This window comes from Volvox carteri, assembly GCF_000143455.1.
Source record: "Volvox carteri f. nagariensis unplaced genomic scaffold VOLCAscaffold_1, whole genome shotgun sequence".
Lineage (NCBI taxonomy): Eukaryota > Viridiplantae > Chlorophyta > Chlorophyceae > Chlamydomonadales > Volvocaceae > Volvox > Volvox carteri.
Genome location: NW_003307545.1, coordinates 739,133 through 762,619, shown reverse-complemented (window position 1 = coordinate 762,619; position 23,487 = coordinate 739,133). Strand labels below are relative to the sequence as shown.

Sequence of the window (23,487 nt, the reverse complement as noted above, 5' to 3'; positions counted from 1 at the left end):
GCACCCACCAACAGCATACAACAGAATCTGCCGGATCGACGACGGCCCAACTCCATTCCTGGTCGGCTCGCGAGTCAACTATTTCCCAGGTCACCACCGTCCATCGTCTAGGGGCACTTATCCTTCCAGGATTTTCGACCTATTACAGGTCTCGACTCCGGGATCTCCCGGGGGCAATGGTCGTGCCTTACCAGTAGTGCCTAACCTAGTGTGTATGCGGCACCACTAGTGGTACTGGGTGCATTGCCTTCCTTGCTTGCTGCTGCCGCCAGTACCACGATACAACCCGCGCTAGATGCATGCGTATTGAACGTATAATAGTTCTGGACAATTGTGTTATTTGCAAGTAGCACAATTGTCGTTTGTTCCACAAACAAGCTGCTTGTCACCTACTGTAGCAGCCGGTACACAGTACGGCGCTATAAATACGCGCAGAGTGCGACCACCAGCATCTCGAGAGGCCTTTTCAGCGGCCAGCTGCTACACCTACTCCACTGTTGGCACTTTGCAAGCAATTGTGTCAAGCAAGGCTATGAAGTAAGAGAATGCTATTGTTTGTGCATGTGGGCTCATCTCACCGCGGCCGTCGTCGTCCTTGCTTTCTATGACAGTCGCTATCGTCGTCCGATCATCATCACCACCATCATGCAGGTTGATGGCAAAGGGAGCATCGTCCGAACCAGCGCTAGCGGCGTATGGTGCTGTCGTCGCAGCTGTGCTTGCACAACAGTCCACTGATGAATCGAAGCCCTTCCAGTGACATGGATCTGCTGGAATGTGAGCTTGGGCCGCTGTCTCAACCACGCCGCCTCCACCCGGGGCGATATATATGCCACCTTCAAGATGATCCATGCTTTGGCTAACACCGTTGCCGCCGTCGCTTATTACATTATTGTTCTCTGCATAGCATGTATGTATATGTGGCGTGGGGTTGGTTCGTGAAGTCGTCAAACTATTGAAAATAGAAATCCTATTACAGATTTGTCTATACGTTCTGCGACGCCAGGCAAAGAGTGCTCAGGGAGATGCCAAGGGCCTCGAGGCAACGTCCTCGGGCGTCCCCGGGCATATCCGTTAGGATTATGGTTGTTTGAGATCCAGTAGGATTGTGAGTTTCATTATTATTATGACCTGTCGTCAGTTCCCGTCTAAGATGGTAAACTTCTTCAGCTGGTAAACTTCTCACTCACCCGGGCATCCCCGTTGGGAGAGAAGTATGCTGCATTGTGCCTGGAGCGCGATATGTTCGCAACCGGATTCGAAACGAGGAGTTCCCACCTCCTAGCAATTCGCACCACAGGCAAAGAGTACTCAATGAGATGCCAAGGGTGCTGAACCCTCCTTACAGGTTCCTCTCCTTGGTTGATTGGCTTGAGTGGTTTGAGCAGTTACATGCGCTGCTAGCTAGCCGCCAACGAGGAAAATATCAACCAGCTGTATATGCAAGTAGCTACGCACACACGCACACATGCACACATGCACACATGCACACATGCACACATGCACACATGCACACATGCACACATGCACACATGCACACATGCACACATGCACACATGCACACATGCACACATGCACACATGCACACATGCACACATGCACACATGCACACATGCACACATGCACACATGCACACATGCACACATGCACACATGCACACATGCACACTTGCACACATGCACACATGCACACATGCACACATGCACACATGCACACATGCACACATGCACACATGCACACATGCACACATGCACACATGCACACATGCACACATGCACACATGCACACACGCACACACACGCGCGCGCACACACGCACACACACACGCACACACACAAGCACAAGCACACACAAACACAAACACACACAAACACAAACACACACGCCAAGCGTACCTTCCACAGCAGCGGAGGCATCACTATTACCACTACCACCAGCAGATGGTCCCGGGTTCGGACTATCTCTGGTGATGTACTCGGCGCAAAAAGCCTTGATGGTGCTTGAAAAAGGTGCCGGGAAAGTAGTATACGCACAATGGTTACAGATCTCATCCCAAGGGCAATTCCTCACTGCTGGAGGTAGGTGTGTTCCTGCAGGGTCGCACTCGAGCGCCAAAGAGAAGCACCGATGGAAGTCCCAGTCGTAGCCCCCGCCACTGCCGTCGTCTCCACTAGCAACCGCTGAGTACTCCGATGGCAAAAAGTGCCGTTGGCGTGCTGCTGTTGCCTCTGCGGTCAACTGGTGCACAACATCATCATCATCGCCATCAGCGGCGGGGTCTTGCTGAGAACTATGCGTGACAACCGTCACAGTAACTGTTGCGAAGTCCGACTCGTACTGCCGATGTACAGTTTTCCCTGCATGCGTGTTTGCAGCACCCAGCTGGTAGGCGGGCGCTGTAAGTGTTGATGCCGTGGTCACGCAGCAGCAGTATAAAACAAGGCCCATATGTACGTATGCAGTACATCGTGCGTGTGCTAAGTGGGCTGTTTTGCTTCATGCTTAAGGCGGTCTTTCAACATAAGCAAGAACCAGAAGGAAGGGAACTGTATTACCTGTCGCCGTTACTGTTGTAACGCTCATCATGGCGAATGCGATGAATAACACCACCGGCGGCATCCGCAGCTGGCCAACACTATACCAACCCATGCTGCTGCTGCTGCTGCTGCTGCTGCTGCTGCTAATTCATGAGAAGGAACATCAGCAGCAGATGGAAGTTATGGCCAATCAACAAAAGCTTCAATTACATGTCAGAGGTTACGAATGGCGGTACCCTGCTGCCTGCTGCTGCTGCTGCCGCACGGTAATGGTGCACAGTATTAGCTGAAGCACGCATTCAAACAAGGAAGCCCATGTGCCCAGCAGAACATGTCGCAGTGTTGAATTTGGTGTCATGCGGATGAGGGAAGAAAGTCAACGGTGCAACATGAAAAGTAAGACCGTTATATGTATGCAGTGATAAAATGCATGATGACGAGCGACATGCATACGACGCAGTAGTATTATTAAGGGCAACCCATGCATACATGAAGGATTATTCCCCCTAGTCCAAATGAAACGACAGGCAGGATTATTGGCGCTGCTAGGGTCGTGCTCTATCGCCCAGCTCCTTGTTGATTGAGCAGTATCTAATATTGGGCGTCTTCATGCAATAAACCAAGCCATCAGACCATGCAAGCAATCATGCATGCACCGCGCTGCGCGCCGTTGTGCATGCATGCACATGAAACTTCTGAAAAACACTGGAAAATTAGGAGCCAAAAACGTCACCAAATGCACATGATGCGATGTGTACGCTTGGCACTATGAAAGAGGGCAGTCTGCTGGATATGGAGCCCGTCGACCCGCCCGGGTGCGGGCGCGGGTGCGTGAACAGCAATCCGTCCCCTGCTCAACTGTATGTGATGAACCATGCATTACAGTTTCATCTTCTTCCTGCTAATAGATATAATAAGTAAATAAGAATGGGGGACTCATCTTATCAAAAACTAACTAAATAACTAACTAGCGAATAACTTCATAATAGAACGAAAGTCCTACCACATACTAACCTTTACTACTTACAGTAGTGAAGCTGTGCACATGTCGTGTGCTTGCAGGTCGAGAGGCGCGCAGCAGCACAACCCGCTCGTGTAGTGGAAGTCGCTCGGCACCTGCCTTGCAGGAGTTTGGCGGAAATCTTCTGGATGTGTTCCGACAACGCCTGTCCTTTGTTGTTTTTATTCGGGCAGACCTCCTGACAGCATTTCATCATGCGGCTTATGACGCTCTAGTAATTTCTGACCTTTGAAAGCTAACTTTTTATTTTCCCATTACTGTGCATTATGTATGCTGTTATAATAACCATCATGTATCTTCTGGATACGTAAGTTCAATATGCAGACGAAATGTCGTTTCGGACCAGGTTGTAGGAAGCATTTGTGCATTTAAGGTGTCGGTGTGCGCATGTTCAGCGAATAGGGAACATTGCTATTAAAGCATGATAGTTTGTTAACGTTTGTAATATTAGCAAGAAAACGAGCGAGAGCGCAGTTGTGGGGCAGCAGGTGCTCGTGCTAATTAGTTAGGCCGCCCACCACACTTTACTTGGCACCATCGAATTGGCGTCCATGAACCATTGCAAGGCATCACGTTATCATGCTCTATTGAGGTCGACTGCGCATGCGTAGCACGCCTCTGCGATACAGAAACTGCGTTTGTGGCCTTTTGTACTTCCAACTACCTGACGCTTTCGTACGTACGAAAAAATAATATGTCGGGGGGTCGCACATAGCGCCCACCGGTGCTCATGACGATTCCCATCTAACTATTTTGGTATTTTCAGCGGACGTTACACTTGCTTGATTCTTACATAGCGCGAAATAGATAGCGCGACACCATTCGAGCGGCGCGTCTGATAGCAGTGATGGTTGGGGCGCGCGCCGAGCCACGCGCAAGATGCTAGCTGCACATGTCAACCATTACGAAGCCAACACAATTCCACCAGACGCGGGCCATGCAACTATAGCAAACACCAAGACGCCTTGGCTTGCCCTGGCCATTGAGCCCGCGCAGCGGCATGATGAGGAATAGCGGGGAACAAAGATGCAAGCACCTAACGGTCCAGCCATACAGCACGGGAGAAGAAAAATCGTTTTGGAGAAATACTGCGTATAAATCCGGAGTCACATTTGCTCTGTAACGAAGGTGCTGCGGTGTTTAACAGAAGCTAAGTTGAGACTTCGCTGTCGTGTGAAAACGAACAGCCGTCCAATTCAGCCTGACCCAGCATAGGCTCTGTACGTTGCAGCTGCCTCGCTCTGGCGCCCACTGAGGGCGCCAAGCTGGCCCCCACGGATGACCCTGTCGAAGCCACCGTCCCCTTCCCCTCTCGCAATGCTAACCCTTTCGATCTTTTGGGCCGCTCCTCGCTGCCACGGGGACACAGCAAACGAAGATGGTTTTCAGCTACTGTTCAGCTGTCTGAAAGCTAATATACAAACACGGTTACTCGGCAAAGGCCAAGCTGTAGGGATGGTTGTGGAAAATGCGCTCAGGGAACGTTGCTACATGAGGGTTAAATAATCAACTGCTGTCCAGACGGATGCCAAGCTTATTTGCTTGGTTACACCAGTTTATTTACACCGATGGCTGACGATGCCAGCAGGTCTGAAGCAGCCTAGATTACCAACGGAACAAGTAGGATCACAGCCCTCGACAACTGAGAACGCGGGCCCTACGTACCAAGCCAACGCCGTACAATGATGGCCGGGGCAACCGGGTTTAGCTTCACCAGTGAACACCGCTAAAGTGCGCCGGGTGCGCAACAAACACCAACCGCAGCAAAGTAAGTAGCAACGGCTGGAACTAACGCACGCATAACAGCGCCGCCGGCGGCAAGACTAACGACATGCCTATTCGATCGAGAAACTGAATGAGACACAGCCAAGTCACTTATGCTTGCTTGCCACGGGTCATCCCATCCAGTCCATCCATCGATCGGCCTAAATGTCCGCCAAGACACTGGGGCGAATTACAAATTCCTTCTGCTTCTCATCCTTGGCCCTCCAGCACTCGCACCCAGAATCCGTGTAGGTGTTGTTGCAGCCGCAGCAGCCATGCAAGCAACAGCAGTCCTTCTTGTACATATGTGCGCTCACGTAGCACGTCGTGCCACGGTCTTCCCAGCCCAGATCGCAGTCACGATAGCACCGTTTCTGCTCGTCCTCGCTCGTAGACTCAATAAGGCTATAGGTGGGGGGGCAGTGACGAGAGTAGCACCACTGTCCATCGGCTGGGATCCGGTCGTAGCCAGCAGGACAGCCGCCTGCTGCTGCGCTCACCGACAGCGTTCGTTCGGCGTCATCAAAAAGCGTACACAGGAGTGAGGGAGCGGGAGGGTGCGTGAGATGAATGGCAGTGAATAGATTCTGCGCAGAATCGCTTACTCAAGAGTGCGCATGGTGGTTGCATTGATGGCCCCCAATGACATCTAACAAGCTTATCCGGCGAATGCACCGCCACACGCACATTGCCAGTATGTCTGAGGGGCGGTCAGATAATCGTCACATGCGTGCGAGGTACGCTTCTGCATGGATACAATGGATAGGATGGCCGACGGATTGAACGACCCCCAGGTCTATCTATCTGTTCATGCATGCAATAGCTAGTCCTTAGATCTATTTGTCACGAAAGTATGTAGGATGTGTGATGAGAGATGCACGTTAGGCATGCATGTATGGCGCATGCATGCTATATGTGCACATGCCGGCACTCATCATACACGCAGCAGCAGGAACGCCACCCGAAGCTTTCTACCTATGAACCTGGCAATAAACAGCTACTGCTGTTGGTACTACTACACACCCGTAAGGCACTGATTGGGTCGGTAACCCATGGGTTACCCCTCGTTTTATGCCATAGGGGCACCAGACACAGGAGGAATACACCTAATTGCTATATGTGTAGTATCCTGGGTACAGGATACAACAATATGCATGCATGACGCTGCCTGTTTATGAAGGTATTCTTGCTTTGTGGATTGATTATGTATACATATTGCCTTCGCACCTGGTGCTGACTGCAACATGCTGGGCCCCGGGCAGATGTACTTCTTCATGAAGTCTGCTACTGAAGGGGAGTACTTGTAAAAAGCACTAACGCAGTCACAAAGAGAAGAAACGGAAGCGCATTGAAGTAATGCGCTTTTGTCGTGCGTCTTGTATGCCTGATAAGCGGCCTTCCCGCATTTGAAAGCGAGCTTTGCGCAGTCGAACATGCCCCCAAGCGGTTGGGAGCCGTTATGGCCGTCAACCGCCGCAAACTTGTTCGCCGCCGATGGCTCGTGGGGCTTATGCATCACAACTGTTGTGGTCGTTGTAATAGTGGCAACACCCGACTCCTGAAGTTGCACATGTGTATCACCTGCGTACAAGGAGCATGAGGTAGTATGTATGTATCACACACACGTCGATCCGACATACAGACGCACACGGCACCGCAGTTAGCTTGGTGAGATCGTCACACAAACATACAAGCATGCACATCCCCGCCACGCAAGTAAACAGATATCATCAGGTGTGCTAGCTACACATGTGCGCGTCTCGATTGTACATGCCGTCGTGGAACTCTTGCCCGCTTTTTGTTTAGACCGTCAGGCGTCATTAATGCAACATACAAGTGGTACGACCAACGGTTGAAGCGGATTATAAGTCTGACGCGTGTACACCTGCTGCAAGCAACTTTGTTTATTATTATTATTACCTGCAGCAGCTGTGAAAGTGGCGCTCATGGCGATGGCGCACAGCGCCAGCAGGAGGTTAACGTAAGACCGCATATTGCTGCGGTTACAAGGGCAAGCACGAAGCAGCGGTGGATGCACACGTAACAATGGAGTTTTAAGTGCCGGTGCCGCCGGCTGTATAAAATGAGAGGTAACGATGACAGCATGTAGACGACTTCCGGCAATTTATACCACCGCCCACCACGTAAGGCGAGGTGGGCCTTACGGGAATTGGCGGGCGTACAGCATTTGTTTTGGAAAGGCCAGGAATGAAAGTGTGCATGCAGCTCCACGCGCGGGAGCCCGTGTCCGTAAGTGTAAGGTTAACGAACGACGGAACTCCGCCAAGCCAAGGCGTGATGACCTGCCTGCCTGCCTGCCTGCCTGCCTGCCTGCACACTTGATGACCTGCCTGCCTGCCTCCCCCACATACTGCTGTATGTATGTTGTGCATCAAGGGTTCATCCTTCAAGCGGTTAAAGCGGTTCATCCTTTGAATGAAACAAAACGATCTTAGCCGACGCAGCTCGCTCTTCCCGCTGCTTCAAGCGGATAAATGTCTGATTCATTACCATCCATCCACCGTTGCTGTCCACAACTTTCCAACAATGTAGCAGCCGCTATCACACGTACGTACGCGGCCATGTTTAGCGGTCCATGTTCCAACAGTGACGACCAGAAGAAAGTAGAGAGAAGCTAACGGGCAGCGGACAGTGTCTTCCTGTGTAAGGCTGCCGGAAGCCGGACAAGGCTTCGTTAGCATCAGGCAACAGGCCAGAAGCTACAAAATCCGCATTCGGAAGCAAGAGGGATTCGCAACTCACGGACAGTTATTAGAAGCAAGCAGGGCAGAGTTTCGTTCACATAATTCATGACATCGCATGCATCGGCGTGCGATGTCGTCATGGTTGCGTGTCATCTGGTGTCATGTTGCCGCGTGTCATCCGCCAGCTCTATCTTGCTTACGAATCGAGCAAATGAAATCATCAAATGCTTGCAAGCAACGAACGATGACGTGTAAAGCCTTAATAGCCACAAAACAAAAGGCAGGCAGGCTGCCATACGAGCGGCATAACCCTCGTAACCGAGCGCGTCCCCGCCCCTAGCCAAAGCTGATAAATCGCGAATACGGTATCTTCATTATTACTTCCCGGTCCTGCATGTGAGTCAACTAATCTTACTTGCTGTGATGCATGTATGCGTACTTGAGGGCAGCAGATTATTGATTTTGTGCATAGCATTTCGCCAACAACAGCGAGCAGCTCATCATACATTATCACCCATGACGATGACAGCAACGCAGCAGCAGCAGCAACATGTGGCATGCATCACTCGTGGAACGAACCTACTACGTTAAACGTACGCTCTTCAATCTACTTCATGAACTCTTCGTATGAACCATTAGCAACCAATAAACATGCGTGCATGACTTAAACTTGTTTGTTATTACGTGTAAACGCGACCTCTCTCACCCCGCCCACACTGAAAGCCGAACGGACCGTGCCGAATGAAAGCACGCCGAATAAAGCATCGGCAGTCGGCGGTTGCAGCTGTAGTTTCTTTTCTCTGCGCCGTGTGGCGCCATGGTTTGTACAGGAGTGCATTTTTACATGCATCAGCAGCGGCAAGAGTGGAGCGATGAACTATTTGGTTGGTTGACGGTTGGTGAGGCGACGTCGATCGAGTGGATGGAAGTCGGGCGGATGGTACTCGTTCAGCTCGTGGCGGAGGCATGCAGCAGGCCAGCAGGCAGGAACCTAGCTAATAAGCTATTTAGGTAACATTTGCTGTCAATTAGGCTCGCTCCATAGCATTCTGTGCGCGGTCAGCGGATTACGATATGTTCAGCTTGTACTAACCGGCGGTTCTCGCAACCAGGAATGCAACCAGGAATGACATGTGCTACCTTAATTGCGCGAGGAACGGACAAACAAGCAAACTACATTATTGTAAAATACATACAAGGAAAGAAGCTTAGGAACAGCAAAAGCTTAAGATCTTACATATTGTAATCTTAAGAAAGCAATAACAAAAATGGCATGGACAAGCCACTTTTCCCAGTAATGTGCTTTGTAAACATTTTAGAGCGTGCTGCATGGCGCCGGCAGGAAACAAGCAAACGTGGTGGAAACCTTGTTTCTCTTTGGCTGGGTGCATGCCAGCCGAGACCGACGCAGGGCGGATCTATCATAGGGATAAGCCAGGTGAGGTGTAGCAGCTGCGCGCGCTGGCCAGCACGGCGCAGCAGCTGGAACGTATCCCCGGGAAGTCAGCAGGCAAAGCCTAGCGCTAGGCTAGCTAGCTACCCGGTGCCGTGGCGGCACGGCATTCCGCAGCTGGGTGCAACAGCAGGGAAACCCAGCTACATAACATTCGGGACAACTTATATAAATTTATTAAGAACCAATTGCTTTTTCACGTACACACGCACGTACGGCACATTTTATCGCCGTCAGTCAACGCATGTTCCTTGCGGGTCAACCGAAATACAAACAGTCAGCTATCATCTACTAGCTAGCACCATCCAGCAAGTAACCGGAGAGAAAATTGTTGCAATGGGCAGTGAGGGGGGGAAGAAATCTAGGAAATGGTGGATAGCAATAATAACCGCAAGACGGGAGGGGGTCTAGCGGGGTCTAGCGGAGTCGGGTACTCAATAGAGGTTGTGTAGCCTTTCGCTGCTGGGCAAATAAGGAACACTAATTCCTCCGATCCTGGCAGTCGGGTTGTACATGCCTGGTGCAGGAGGAATTTGCTAGAAGACGTGCACGATCCAATATACAACTAACCCTATATAGATTATGTACATATGTACATAAAGTATGCATACATGCATGTGCATGCATGTACATACGTGCAAATTATACGTGCTTATAATTAAAGGAAGAGACGCTCTGCCACGCACGGCTTGCCGCTGCATATGTAGGGGTGCATGTATTAGCAGCTGCAACAAACGGCGACAAGAGAGAGGCTCCCACTAATGCTCATACCAGCAGCATGGACGTCCGGCAGTTCAAGCTCAACTGGAAGCCCCAACCTGAGGCCGAGCTGGCGCAGTATCCTCGGCTGAAACTCATCACTGCGGACCTGCCCTCGGAGACACTGCTGCCTCCCTCCAAGGACCTCGCCCAGGACTGGCCCGTGAAACGTAACCAGTATGACGTGGGCGCCTGTGTGGCCTTCGCCTCCACAGCGGCCATGGAGTACGTGGTGCGCACCCACCGTATCATCCCCATAGAGCTGTCACCGAGGTTCGTGTATTACTGTGCACGCGTTGCGATCGACCACAACACCCCCGATGAGGACACGGGTACCTACACCTCATCGGCTATGGCGGCCCTGAAAAAATTTGGTGCTGCGCCTGAGGTGGGTGGTCATCGCACTAAGTCCTGCACGTGCTTGCATGCAGGGTTATGTGTGCTTGTTGCCCATTTACATGCAACTATGCGCGGGTCGGCATAAATAATAACCAATGTGTGTGCATATCCAAATAAAATCACTGCTACTGGATAATACTTTTGCTTGGCTCAGTCCTTTTTGGTGGTATGCATAATAAGCTAGCTCTAAACCACTAGTTGTCAGGCACGCAAAGGCATTGCCTTCATTCAAGTATATTAGAGAGGTCATATCGGTGCAGCAACGGGTGTTTGTGTACCCGTGTCCGTGTCCGTGTGCAGGAGCTGTGCCGGTACGGCACTTGTGGCGGCCATGTTCAGAACAGCGAGGAGCCCTCGCAGGCCGCCTTCCTTGCGGGCCTTGATATCCAGGTCCTTCGCGCCATTCGTGTAGGCACAGATATCCGCTCTATGAAGGTCGCCATCGCCGCCGGCATGCCCGTCGTTGCGGGATTTACATGCTACGAGAATTTGTACGACGAGGATGTACAGTCCACTGGCGTCATTAAGACGCCCAAGGGTGACCGCATCGGTGGCCATTGCGTCTTGTTTGTGGGCTACGATGATGCCAAGAAGCTATTCAAGTTCCGCAACTCCTGGGGCCCGAGCTGGGGGCACGAAGGGTACGGCTACCTGCCGTACGACTTTGCCGAGCGCTCGGACGGCTGGGCCATTGCGGTGGTGGAAGATAATGGCGCAACCGTCGAGTTGCTCAAGCGTAAGGAGGCCGCGAAGCTCGGGCTTGTGGTGGAGAAGCGTAAGTATGCATGGAGCTGTACCATGATTAGTATCACTGTTGTAATAGAATGCCTGCACTGCCCGTTTGGCGATGACTATCAGTACTGTATACGCCAGAGAAGTAACGTATACACACACACACACTCTTAACTAAACAACTAGCTCATGTAGGACATGAACGCTTCCAAACGCACGCGGATCGTGCACAAATTGGTTACCTGAACGGTGGCTAAGGAATTACGTGTTGCGGATTGAAAAAAACGCACTACACCAAATGGCTGCTGGTGGCATATGCCCGCTGCTCTGCGGTCTCATGTCGCTATCTTTGCACTATCCTGGTGGTGTATCAAAAAGACATTTGCATCCACCGTTCGGATAAAAAAATCGGTTCGGTATCTATGCCGGAGGAGGTAGCACCCGGGAGGCGGCAATTATAGATCCTGCGCAAGCTGTCATCCCACAGGGAACTTGAGAGATAAAAGATCTAGGACATCGTTCTGTAGAGGGGGGAAACTGTAATATCCTGGGTTTGTCACGGGATCTGCATCCCATGATCGGATCTTTCGCCCTTCGGGGAGCCAAAGGGGTTAGATAACCTTCCGAAAATGCCGTGATATAACAATCTTACACCATCTGCATATGCGCCCCACAGAGGTGTGCGTGCCTAGCAAGCATTCGGGCTTGGTGGTCGACCCCACACGGCCAGTTGCACCTGCCGGAGGCGGCAACGACACGTGCAGCCAGTCGACAAGCAAGTACTACATGGGGGCTATTGTCGGACAGAAGCTGCGCCTGTTGTCTCTTTCCCTTACCGCAAGTGAGGAGGTGCAGGGCGTGGTGAAGGATTGCCAGACCGGTTACACAAACACCATCTCTGTGGGTATCAGAGTCCAGAAGGGTGCATGGGCCGAGTTGACGTTCACGATGACTATGCGGGCCGTGACCTGTGCCCACATTTTGGAAATGGAATCCAAGCTGCTCGAAAACATGAGCGAGGACGAGAAATCCACCTACAAGGAAGCGAAGCAGCACTACGATGGTGGCTTCAACGTACCTGTCCTCAGCTGGTTCGGTGTGCACATGAATGCCGGATATGACAAGACGGAGGTTGAGAAGATGCGCAACGCCAATTCAAACTACGACAAGCAGGCTAAGGACATTGCCCAAGCGTTGGAACAGCGTACGGAGCAGTCGATCACTGTGAGCGGCAAGCTGAGTGTGCAAGGCGTGGGCTTTATGCCCACCGAGGCGTCTGCGTACATCAAGGTTGCGCAGCTCAAGCTGGCCAACGGCAAATCGCTCAACGTGGTCAACACCGATACCCCCGACGGGGTGCAGGCTGCGGACAACAGGGGCACGGCTCTGCCCACCACCGGACAGAAGCTGAACCTGATCAGCGTAAATTAGGCTGGATGGATTTAGATCAGCGCCGGCGTCATCTTCTGCTTGCGCTTAAATGCAGACTAACAGAACCGCCAATCCATGAATCGATGGGCTCTGAAGTATCTGATGGATCATAGTAATTGTATGGGATGGATGAATCGGGAGATAGAAGTCGCCTGGTAACCCTATAGCCACGCACTGCTGACCTCCTGACGTGCGTGAATGAGGAGTGGGTGGTGTTGCCACCGTGCACATCTTCTTGAGTCTGGAGCCCACTGTAACAACCACACACCACCACACACCACCACACACCACCACACACCACCACACACCACCACACACACATCTTGGTTTCAAATGGATCCGTTGTGGTGTAATTAGGGTTTTTCAGATAGAAAAAAAATTATATTTTCAGCATGCATGCAACGCATTCAACGAAATGCATTAATCAGGTCGGAATGTTACGAATTAATGACCTCGGCACAGTCGGCACAGGGAGGCAGCAGAATCGTTCTGTCCCAGCCCAAAGCAATGGCGCATACACGATATGAGAAATAAATTTATGTACTTTTTGAAAATGTAATGAAGCCAGTCAAGGCTAATGCATATATCAGGTCCACACATTTGCGATTCAGATTTTATAGCTTGCCGGCTTTAGTATCCACCAGATATATCTATATATACCTAGGTAGGTCCGCGGATCAAGCTTTTTTTTCTTGGAATGAATGTATTCCAAAATAAACTCACACAACGATTGCTTGCAGTTCCCTCACCAGTTCCCTTAACAAGGCAGACCTGTTTAACAGCAACTACCGCTGCCTTCCTTGCGGCCTGCTACACACATACGCATTATCGTCACAGGATTGCAAATAAGCCGTAATAAGCCAACCAGCGCAGCCCGCTAGCAGCCTATCTGTCCTGTGTAATTCAATGCAATAGCACGTAACCGCTTATTCAGTTTCGTGCTCTTTTTTGTAGTAATTTATATACTAATCGCGTCAGGATACAGCCGAGCGACGGAGCAGTGATCCGCCGGTCGCTTAGCACAGGATCATACAATGTCATACGTCATATGCAGTCAATAGCAGCACTTTTGTTCGCATTTCCGAAGTATTTATGTTTCACACAGAAATATATGTATACATAAAACACATAAACGCATTAATGAAGTTGCGCATGCATGTAGGTGTCCATGTTCCAACGAAAAGCCCGCCGAATTGCAGGAACACCGACGGAAGCGGAGAGAGCGGGAAATATTTCTGGGTAAGTGGACTGAAGTTAAGTGCTTTACGCAAGAATGAAGCCAACTGGAAGTAAAAGCGACACATCGGCGCGGTAGGTGGGCGGCGATCCCTTTGAGGCCGCATGCCGTCCCGTGCATGGTATTACTTCTGTTGTGCGCTTGTCGATTACTACATGCTACTACTTGCCTGCGCAGTAACGCCGAATTGACTTTGACTTTTTACATACATGCGTAGAGGATGCGGAGTACGTTGGGCTCTCTGAAGGTCAAATACGACAAAAACTGGTCGGCCATCCAAAACGGGTTAGTTAACAAACGAAACTTCGAGCTCATGCCAGGCAGCAAAGGTACGATTTCTGACAGCTTGGCGGGCGCTCTCCCCATATATAAGCAGCTGCAAGTTAAAGCATAAACCTAAGCAAAGTGTTCTGCTTCTGAATCCCAGGCCCTGATTGCGTTGAGTACAACTTGTACCGCTTCAACTGCTGTTGTCGACGACAACAGAAAGACGAACAGGCTACATTCAAGCAATTAATCAAGCAAGATGTCAGTCCGCCAGTTCAAGCTTAACTTCAAGCCCCAGCCGGAACATCAGCTGGCGGAGTATCCCAAGCTGAAGCTTGCTGCTGGACCTACCGAACCGCTGCCTCCCTCCAAGGACCTCGCCCAGAACTGGCCCGTGAAACGTAACCAGTATGACGTGGGCGCCTGTGTGGCCTTCGCCTCCACAGCGGCCATGGACTACGTGGTGCGCACCCACCGTATCATCCCCATAGAGCTGTCACCGAGGTTCGTGTATTACTGTGCACGCGTTGCGATCGACCACAACAGCCCCGATGAGGACACGGGTACCTACACCTCATCGGCTATGGCGGCCCTGAAAGAATTTGGTGCTGCGCCTGAGGTGGGTGGTCACCGCACGCGGTCCTGCGCGTGCTTACATGCAGGGTTATGTGTGCTTGCGGCCCTTTTACATGAAACTACGCAACCAATTCTATGGGCAGATGTGCACGATAGCCGATGCGTGGGTGCGTCACAATTCATCTAAAATGGATGGCAATTGATGACAAAATTGTTTGCAAATGATAAATTGCCGGCTGGATGCCAGGCAATTGCGTTCGGCTGTTCTTAATCAATTGTGTTGACGAAGCACGTACCTGTGTAAATGTGCAGGAGCTGTGCCCGTACGGCACTCGGGGCAATGTCCCGTTTAGCGAGGAGCCCTCGCAGGCCGCCTTCGAAAAAGCCCTTGACTTCCAGGTCTTGAGGAGCGCACGTGTAGGCACAGACACCCGCTCTATGAAGGTCGCCATCGCCGCCGGCATGCCTGTCGTGGCGGGTTTTACATGCTATGAGAATTTGTACGACGACGATGTACAGTCCACTGGCGTCATTAAGACGCCCAAGGGTGACCGCATCGGTGGCCATTGCGTCTTGTTTGTGGGCTACGATGATGCCAAGAAGCGATTCAAGTTCCGCAACTCCTGGGGCGCGAGCTGGGGTGACGCAGGGTACGGCTACCTGCCGTACGACTATCACGAGCGCTCGGATGGGTGGACCATCACGAAGATGGAGGAGAATGGCGCGACCATCGAGCTGCTCAAGAAGCTCGGGCTTGTGGTGGAGAAGCGTAAGTACAGATGTAAATTGCTAGTATCACTTACACAAGATGCAAAGCGCATCAGTTTGATTCCTCTGAATGATAAATGCGTGTCGTCTGCTGGCGGCGGCCACGCAAGGTGTTCACGTGATGCGCGGGGTGTGTGTATACCTAACTTTTGGCTCCAAGGCTTGTGTGTCGTAGCATCTACAGCTGCCAAAAACGTAAACACGTAAAAAGCAATAATTTTATATGGCCAACACAACGCACATGCATGCCTGTTGTTCCCCAGCCTAATGTCCCTGCCTACTACTGCATATGCTTCCCCGCAGCGGTGTGCGTGCCTAGCAAGCATTCGGGCTTGGTGGTCGACCCCACCCGGACAGTTGAACCTGCCGGGGCCGGAGACGGCAGGACAAGCAAGTACTACATGGGGGGTATTGTCGGCCAGAAGCTGCGCCTGCTGTCTCTTCCCCTTACCGCAAGCGAGGAGATGCAGGGCGTGGTGAAGGATTTCCAGACCGGTTATGCAACCACGGGTTCCGCGGGTGTCATAGTTCAGAAGGGTGCATGGGCCGAGTTGACGTTCACGATGACTATGCGGGCCGTGACCTGTGGCCAGATTTCGGACATGGAATCCAAGCTGGTCCAAAACATGAGCGAGGACGAGAAATCCACCTACAAGGAAGCGAAGCAGCACTACGATGGTGGCTTCAACGTACCTGTCCTCAGCTGGTTCGGTGTGCACCTGGGCGCCTCATATGACAAGACGGAGGTTGAAAAGACGCGCAACGCCAATGCACACTACGACAAGCAGGCCAAGGACGTTGCCCAGGCTTTGGAACAGCGTACGGAGCAGTGGATCACTGTGAGCGGCAAGCTGAGCGCGCAAGGCTTGAGCTTCATGCCCACTGAGGCGTCTGCGTACATCAAGGTTGCGCAGGTCAAGCTGGCCAACGGCAAAACGCTCAACGTGGTCAACACCGATACCCCCGACGGGGTGCAGGCTGCGGACAACAAGGGCACGGCTCTGCCCACCACCGGACAGAAGCTGAACCTGGTCAGCGTAAACTAGACTGGATGGATTTAAATCAGCGCCAGCATCATCTCTTGCTTGCACTTAAATGCAGACTGAACCGTAGATGCATGAATTGGTGAACAAGGTGATTTGGTTGGAAAGTTGGTCAGGGAAATTAAAGTTGCTTTGAATCTTCATGCACGCGGTTGGACACGCGGTTGTCTGACGTGTATGTGATATTACACCGAAAACACACATATGTGTGCGGACTGGAGGACGGACGTCTGTGTCATCATCTGGGTTACTCACCGCGAACCCTCTTATTACTTCTTTTTGGTGGCGGCTGTGTACGTGTGTGCCGCGTGGGCCATCAGCGTTGGGCTGACAACTGTGTCGTGTCCTGGATTGATGTCTCAACGATAGTATTTCTGGTCTGTGTGTGCCACCCGCAACTTCTCTTGGAGTTCTTTTATGAAATGGCGGACACATACAACACTAGACTTGAAACACGTGATGATACATGCAACCCAAGCATTATTACGGTGTCGCCTTGGCCCTTAATATTCCTTCCTGGCTCCAAGCGCGCATTTTATCGTCTGAGGTGCACGTCTAGGCAGTCATTATTATTGGCAGCTGCAGCTACAGAGTACATCGTATCATGATTGTTGCCACACGGTATTTGCTGCGGTCAGTAGGATGGAGGCACCGGCAGTCAGTAAACCTGTGAAGCCTTTGTAATTTCTTTTGCAAACGAGCCAACACGCTCCGTCGCCATCATCGTCGTTGTCGTCGTCGTGCATGAAGATGTGGGAAAACGTTTGTTTGGCTGTTTCCGATGGACGGTTCGCCTGATGATGTGGCGACATGCCTTCGCCTGGTGTTACACTTTCTGCTTTGGGTACTCGAACGTCCCGAAGAGTTGGTCCAATCAATCATGCTCAACCAATCATGCTGTGTAAAAATCATCGTTTGTTTGAGGTCTCAGGCACGGCCGCGAACCCCGTCAAAGGAGTCTCATTCCCACCGAGTTGGCGCCTGCAGGCCTACCTTGCATGTGTGTTACATGGCTGGGGGTGCTTGACCCCATACGCCTAGAACTACCTATACACGCCGAAGGCCCAAGGGCAAGACTTGAACACAGAAAAGCCACGAAAAATAAATACCGTACTAGCAAGAGAAGAGAAAACTAGCGCCCAAAGGGCACAACTGAGTTGCGATGAGGCCACATACGTTCCAACATCCTCGCCAGACGGGCTGGCCTCCACCATGCTCTGTAATTGATCGAATCCTTCTACTGCGCGATTATCATTATAAGCTGAGAGTTCAGCAACACGTGCTTTTCATCCGCGACTTGGCTATTGGTGCCACAGCAGCGGCAAATCTGGTGAACATCCCTGGGAACGAGGTGCCTGCCCCTTCGCGTTCTGTTTTGGCTCCTAAACCCAGCAACATAAGTGAAACTGCATTAGCTTACGATGTCTGTTAAATCGAGGAATGAAAACCTTAGCAGGTGTTGGCCACACGACGTCTGCGGCTCTCGAGAAGAGCAGTCACATCCAGGACTTATACCTTGCCATTTGTGTTCCCCGGTTGTTTCCCATCCCATGGGCACTCTTCTGGCTAGACAGTCAGACGTGCATGGCCTACCTGAGTGCCTGCTGGAGTTTCCTCCTTCTTCATGTCTCTCTGCTAGGGTCCCAACCTATGTCGCTGCCCACCTGCATCTCTGCTTGAGTCTCTGCATGCTGAAATCAACTGACAGTGTCCAGGGGACTGCTACGCAAATTGCGTTGTGAAGACTGTTACAAGTCAGGTCTGCACCGGGTAGCTGCTGACGAAATAACTAGCTTGGGACCGAGCCACCTCCTTGCCTGCACACGGTGGTGCTTTGTACAGAGTGCAACCGACACTGCCGTACCGATCAACCCCAAGTCAAATACGCACCACTGCCGTTATAAGGCGACATAGCCCGACCATTACGGACCAACCTAAGTACAGTAGGATGACTACGGATCTCCGTTGGTAGCCCTAGCCTGGAGTGGCGCAGTACCGCTCAGAGCCCCTTGATTGGGCGTCCTCGAGCTTGTACATATGTGTTTGGGGCCATGCATGTCGCTGCTGGCTGTTTCACTTAGTTGCCGTGATGAGGGGTAGGGGGGATTCACGTTGGATACAAGTGCTTTTTTTAGAGCACGTGTCTCTGAAGGCGGAATGGGAAATGAAAGAAAGCCGCTTTGCAGTCCAGGCAACTGCATTTTCTGGTTGGGTGGTGATATGCTCTCTGTCCGAGGCCAGGATACTCTGCTGCCTGCCGTCCTCATCGTAAAAGTTACAAGTTACAAGTTCCGCACACAAGTGCGGGCGTGTCCGTAAAAGCCGGGGGTCCATGGACGTTGTATTGGTATTGATGCGGGTACGCGGGAGGTCATCTTCATTCTCCCTCGTCCGCTTAATGGAAAAATGGAAGAGATGCTGTATCGTGCACGAGCATAGTACTAGACAGACTTATCGTGACGGGCCGCCGGTGAGACTGCGTGGTATGGGGCACGGCCATCAGTGCTGTCGACGCGACCATCGCCCTAAGCTGCTCGTATATTGCGTATGGCACAGAGCAGCTCAAAAGTTTACATCTCCTTAAGCCAGCTAGTCGTCAGCGGTAACCGAGCTTTGATGCTGTCATTATGGTGATGAAGGCTTATGCAGGCTTAGGCACGCGCAGCCGGGGTGTGGGTGTCGGTGCGCGTGTGCGTGGATTCTGCTACTGATGATACTTGCAGATGTTTCCTAGTTTGTTTGAATAATGGGTCTGGATATGTCGCTCAAAAACTGTTTACCCGGAAACCACAGGGCACGTAGCTAGCAGCCGCCGCTGCCGACTGAAATGCCTTTCCACAAACGCTTGTCCTGATCCAGAAGACATTTAAGAAAATGCCGTAAGGTTCATTTCCGGGACACATTTTAACTGACGTTGGAATCTTGTTATTGCCATCTATCACATGTCTTACTTTTCCTGAATATTACTTCACCAAATATTCAGTATTTCTAGTAGATTTCTTATTTCAGCCGAATATTCAGTAATCCTTGTGATCTATCAGTGTCAGTTAACGTTTCTGCTGATTCCTTAAATCCTGCTACTATTGATCCGCGAGTTGATTATAATAACCGACAGCAGCAGTGCAGTGCAGGCGCGATCCCATTTGCGTATATGATTTTAGCTTTGTGAGCTTTTGCCGCCCGACTTCCACTTGAACTTCACCCCGTTTCTTTTTTCTCTTACATACAATTTCTTCTCATACGTGCATGGATACATGGCGGGCATAGTTCACATTCCATATTCATACAATAGATGCGAGTTTTGTCAGCAGCATTCACAGCAAACGAGCTGAAGAGCTTTCGGCGCGGGTACGAACGTCCCGCGAACTACCACCTTCCTGCTTACGCGGCTTTTTTTAGGTACTTGTAGCAGGCTCCCGTTCACCATGCTACTGTCAAGCGACTACCACGGAATGGCTCCATGTATAGGATGTCAAGCTTGTCGATCCTTTGCGTGTGTTAGTTAGTTAGGACGCGCGCTGTTCGATCAGCTGATTGTGGGTCACATGAACGATTCCAGTCCGACAAAAATGCCGCCCGCCACCCGAAGGTTGGCGGAACCAAAGCCTGTCGTACCGTACAAATATAATGACATTCATTGGACCTTCGCGCATTAATGCCATTACTGCATGCCACTGCCCGTTCCCGCCGTTGCGCACAAGAAGTGCTTTCACGTGGCGGCATTCTCTATTCCTTTATTTGTTTCGCATCAACCGCGAAATCCATATCGATGGGCCGGTCTCGAGACATTATCAGCTTCCCGCTGGCGCTCTGCGCCATTGCCATGAGCGTCATTTTGACTCCTCCAGGTAATTTACTTTTTATTCCTTATTACTGGGAATAAGAGTCTGCATGGAGCGAACTATAAATCTCAACGGCGAGTCGATTGCATTGAGCGATCTAGCAGCATAGGACCAGCAGCTAGCCGATAATAAACTACTTGTGCGCCCGCTGTATGTGTGAAGCCGAACTGAGATACGTATGTATCTTCGTATATTTGAGGATGTTGTTGACCGACCAACAACAACACACCGGCAGCCGCATGTTTGCGTGCAGGTGCTGCAGGCGCTGCTGGCGCCACGGTTGTACACGAACAGCAGGAAGCTGGCATCACTACTATTACCACGACCACGACAATAGTAATGCATAATCCCCATCGGAACGCTGCAGAAAAGTTGGCTGCGGCAGCGCAGCAACAAAACTCCTCCGAGCCGCTCAAAGGCGGTGTGATATCTACAGATACTGTAAACTGCGCCATGTTCGTGGGGCGATGCGGGGCTGCAGCCTACCAGGCTTACAGAAGAGGCCAGCCCTCCCTTTTATTCGCTTGTGCATCACGCCGAGATGTATGCGCCTGTGTAGACGCTTTTGGAATGCCACTTTGGGGGTTCTTGAGGTCTCTTTGTGATGGCCCGGACAACAGGCTCACCCTTGGAGCCGATAACAACAGTAATGACACCGTTATTGAAGGTATGTATCGTATGTACGTGTTCGTACCTGCCTACTCGCTCACGTACGGAAGTACGTCGCATGTAGGGTGAACGGTGTTGTTGCTCCTTTGCCGCAAACGCTGCCTGTATACAAACCTCCTGTACATAAAACCCTTTAAATGCCTTAAACTATAGCATTAAGGCCTGCATGTGTGTTACGTTGGTTTCTTAATGTGTGCCCAAATGGCGCAGGCGGCTGTCCTGCTGGCTACGACCGGATCCCAGCCGATGGGCCGTGGTGCTACTCTCGTGTCTGCCCCCCCACCTACAGCCTTATTGAGTCTACGAGCGAGGACGATCAGAAACGGTGCTATCGTGACTGCGATCTGGGCTGGGAAGACCGTGGCACGACGTGCTACGTGAGCGCCCATATGTACAAGAAGGACTGCTGTTGCTCCGTGTACGGCTGCTGTGGCTGCAATGGTACTTACATAGATACAGGATGCGAGTGTTATAGGTCCAGGGGCGAGAGACAAAAGGAGTCCGTACTCCGTACAACCATCTTAGCAGTTGATGAGTAGGTAGCAGAAGCCCGATCGGTGGTTGGACTGGCGTGGCGTGTATTGCATCAACAGCAGGCTAAAATGGCAGACACAACTGATCATGTAAGCAGTAATTGCATTGTGTGTGATGTATGTACGGCGATGCGACGTGGGATAAGGGCTCTGAGGAACCCTCGTGTAGCAGCACACATAGTCAGAGACACACACAGACAGACACACAGACACAGACACACACACACACACACACACACACAGACACAGACACAGACACAGACACACACACAGACACAGACACACACACAGACACAGACACAGACACAGACACAGACACAGACGCAGACACAGACACAGACACAGACACACACAGACACACACAGACACACACAGACACACACAGACACACACACACACACACAGACACACACACACAGACACACACACAGACACACACACAGACACACACACAGACACACAAGGGAATGGCCACACTGGTTAGGGAATCCTCACCACAACCCCGTCAGTACCTTGAGAGCTTTTAGGGATCCTAGGACGCCGAGGAGAAGGATGCGGAGAGGCTGGTGAAGAAGTGGCTGAGCACTCTGCCCATGTGGGCGAGAGCTCAGCCGCCTCTAGGAAGAGCCTGAGGTGCTAACAAGCAGTTCAAAGTTGGAGGGAACGAGAGCGACCGGAGCGAGGCGCCTAGGTACCTTGAGCTAATGGCAAGCGGAAGAGGTAATTGTTGTGTGGCTGTGCGGCTCATGGTGTTTTGAGGCTCAGGGTAGCTTTCAGGCAGCTGACTCTTGAGGCTTTTCTGCTGGTGCAGGACCTGCAGGTGTCGGTGCAGGACCTGCGGGCAGTTCGGCGTGTGGAGCCCTTTGGCGTGGTTTCCCTGCCGGGATGCTCGGGCCTGGGCAGTGAACTGACCTCCTGAGGGGGAGTGCTGCTTTAGACCAGCTTTCGTGGGTGCGAGTGCTGCACAGCCCTCCGCCGCCTCGCGTGCGCGCTTCCTTGCCCTGCCGTGTGCTCACGCCTTGCTGCTGATGCAGTATGATGGTATGAAGCCACCTACACGTCTTTCTGCGTCATCTATAGCAAGCTTCCAAAGTCAGTAATCCTGCACGGATACGGACAACCAACGACATCAGCTGCCGTACAACGTCCGCCATTTGCCTCTTTGCATTCCACGGGTACCGTATCCGGACGTGACGTACCGTTTTTTCTCGTATTGCCTTCAGCGCTGAGATCAGGCCGCGCCAAACTCGACCCAACCCACATCTGACATACCCAGCATGATGTGGAATTGTAACACAGCAAAGGCGTAACCCGGGATGCTCAGATGGGCCTTGTGTCGTTACAGGTATCGAGACCAATTGTGGCAGCTGGCCCCCGTGGAAAGGCATCCTCAACCTCTCAAGATCCTAGCAGAGCGCCGTTGCGCACATTTATAACCAACTGTGTGCCGTACTGTACGGCGGGGATCCGTTTATGAAACGTCTGCTTGAGTGCTGTGGAGCTCCATCCTGCTCAATGTGTTCAACACAGGTGTTTGAGAACGAGCAGTGATCCTTTCCAATACCAAGCACTGTTCTGCCTTTTCATTTCACCCACCATTTTTTTTGCTTACACATCTCTAGCCCCCCAAACCCCTCCCAAGGTACAGTCGCCACCATTTTGCCATCTACCTAATCGCCACACGCAGCACCGCAGCGCGCCATCAAGCCCTGCGACCTATAGCTAGGAGTCCACATTGCGAACCACGCGGA

At 51.6% G+C, this 23,487-nt stretch overlaps 4 protein-coding genes across 4 annotated transcripts; 3 read left to right on the top strand and 1 right to left on the bottom strand.

The window, feature by feature from the left end:
- Window positions 1-5,038: 5,038 nt before the first annotated feature.
- Window positions 5,039-7,412, bottom strand: vcrp (small cysteine-rich extracellular protein). Its single transcript, XM_002945608.1, has 3 exons — window positions 7,243-7,412; window positions 6,550-6,903; window positions 5,039-5,812 (listed from the first exon to the last, which is right to left on the bottom strand). The coding sequence occupies exons 1-3, from the start codon at window positions 7,313-7,315 to the stop codon at window positions 5,484-5,486; spliced, it is 756 nt and encodes a 251-aa protein (XP_002945654.1). The 5' UTR covers window positions 7,316-7,412; the 3' UTR covers window positions 5,039-5,483.
- A 1,769-nt stretch (window positions 7,413-9,181) lies between these two features.
- On the top strand, window positions 9,182-13,071 carry VOLCADRAFT_102626 (uncharacterized protein). Its single transcript, XM_002945966.1, has 4 exons — window positions 9,182-9,465; window positions 10,188-10,627; window positions 10,939-11,413; window positions 12,047-13,071. Exons 1-4 carry the CDS (start codon window positions 9,357-9,359, stop codon window positions 12,799-12,801), a joined length of 1,779 nt encoding a protein of 592 aa, XP_002946012.1. The 5' UTR covers window positions 9,182-9,356; the 3' UTR covers window positions 12,802-13,071.
- A 1,300-nt stretch (window positions 13,072-14,371) lies between these two features.
- Window positions 14,372-17,610, top strand: VOLCADRAFT_102625 (uncharacterized protein). Its single transcript, XM_002945965.1, has 4 exons — window positions 14,372-14,924; window positions 14,968-15,048; window positions 15,194-15,650; window positions 15,953-17,610. The coding sequence occupies exons 1-4, from the start codon at window positions 14,565-14,567 to the stop codon at window positions 16,693-16,695; spliced, it is 1,641 nt and encodes a 546-aa protein (XP_002946011.1). The 5' UTR covers window positions 14,372-14,564; the 3' UTR covers window positions 16,696-17,610.
- Window positions 17,611-20,359: 2,749 nt separating this feature from the next.
- VOLCADRAFT_102624 (uncharacterized protein) lies at window positions 20,360-22,655 on the top strand (the record flags this gene model as incomplete). Its single annotated transcript, XM_002945964.1, has 4 exons — window positions 20,360-20,540; window positions 20,788-21,201; window positions 21,414-21,580; window positions 22,557-22,655. Exons 1-4 carry the CDS (start codon window positions 20,462-20,464, stop codon window positions 22,653-22,655), a joined length of 759 nt encoding a protein of 252 aa, XP_002946010.1. The 5' UTR covers window positions 20,360-20,461.
- Window positions 22,656-23,487: the final 832 nt, after the last annotated feature.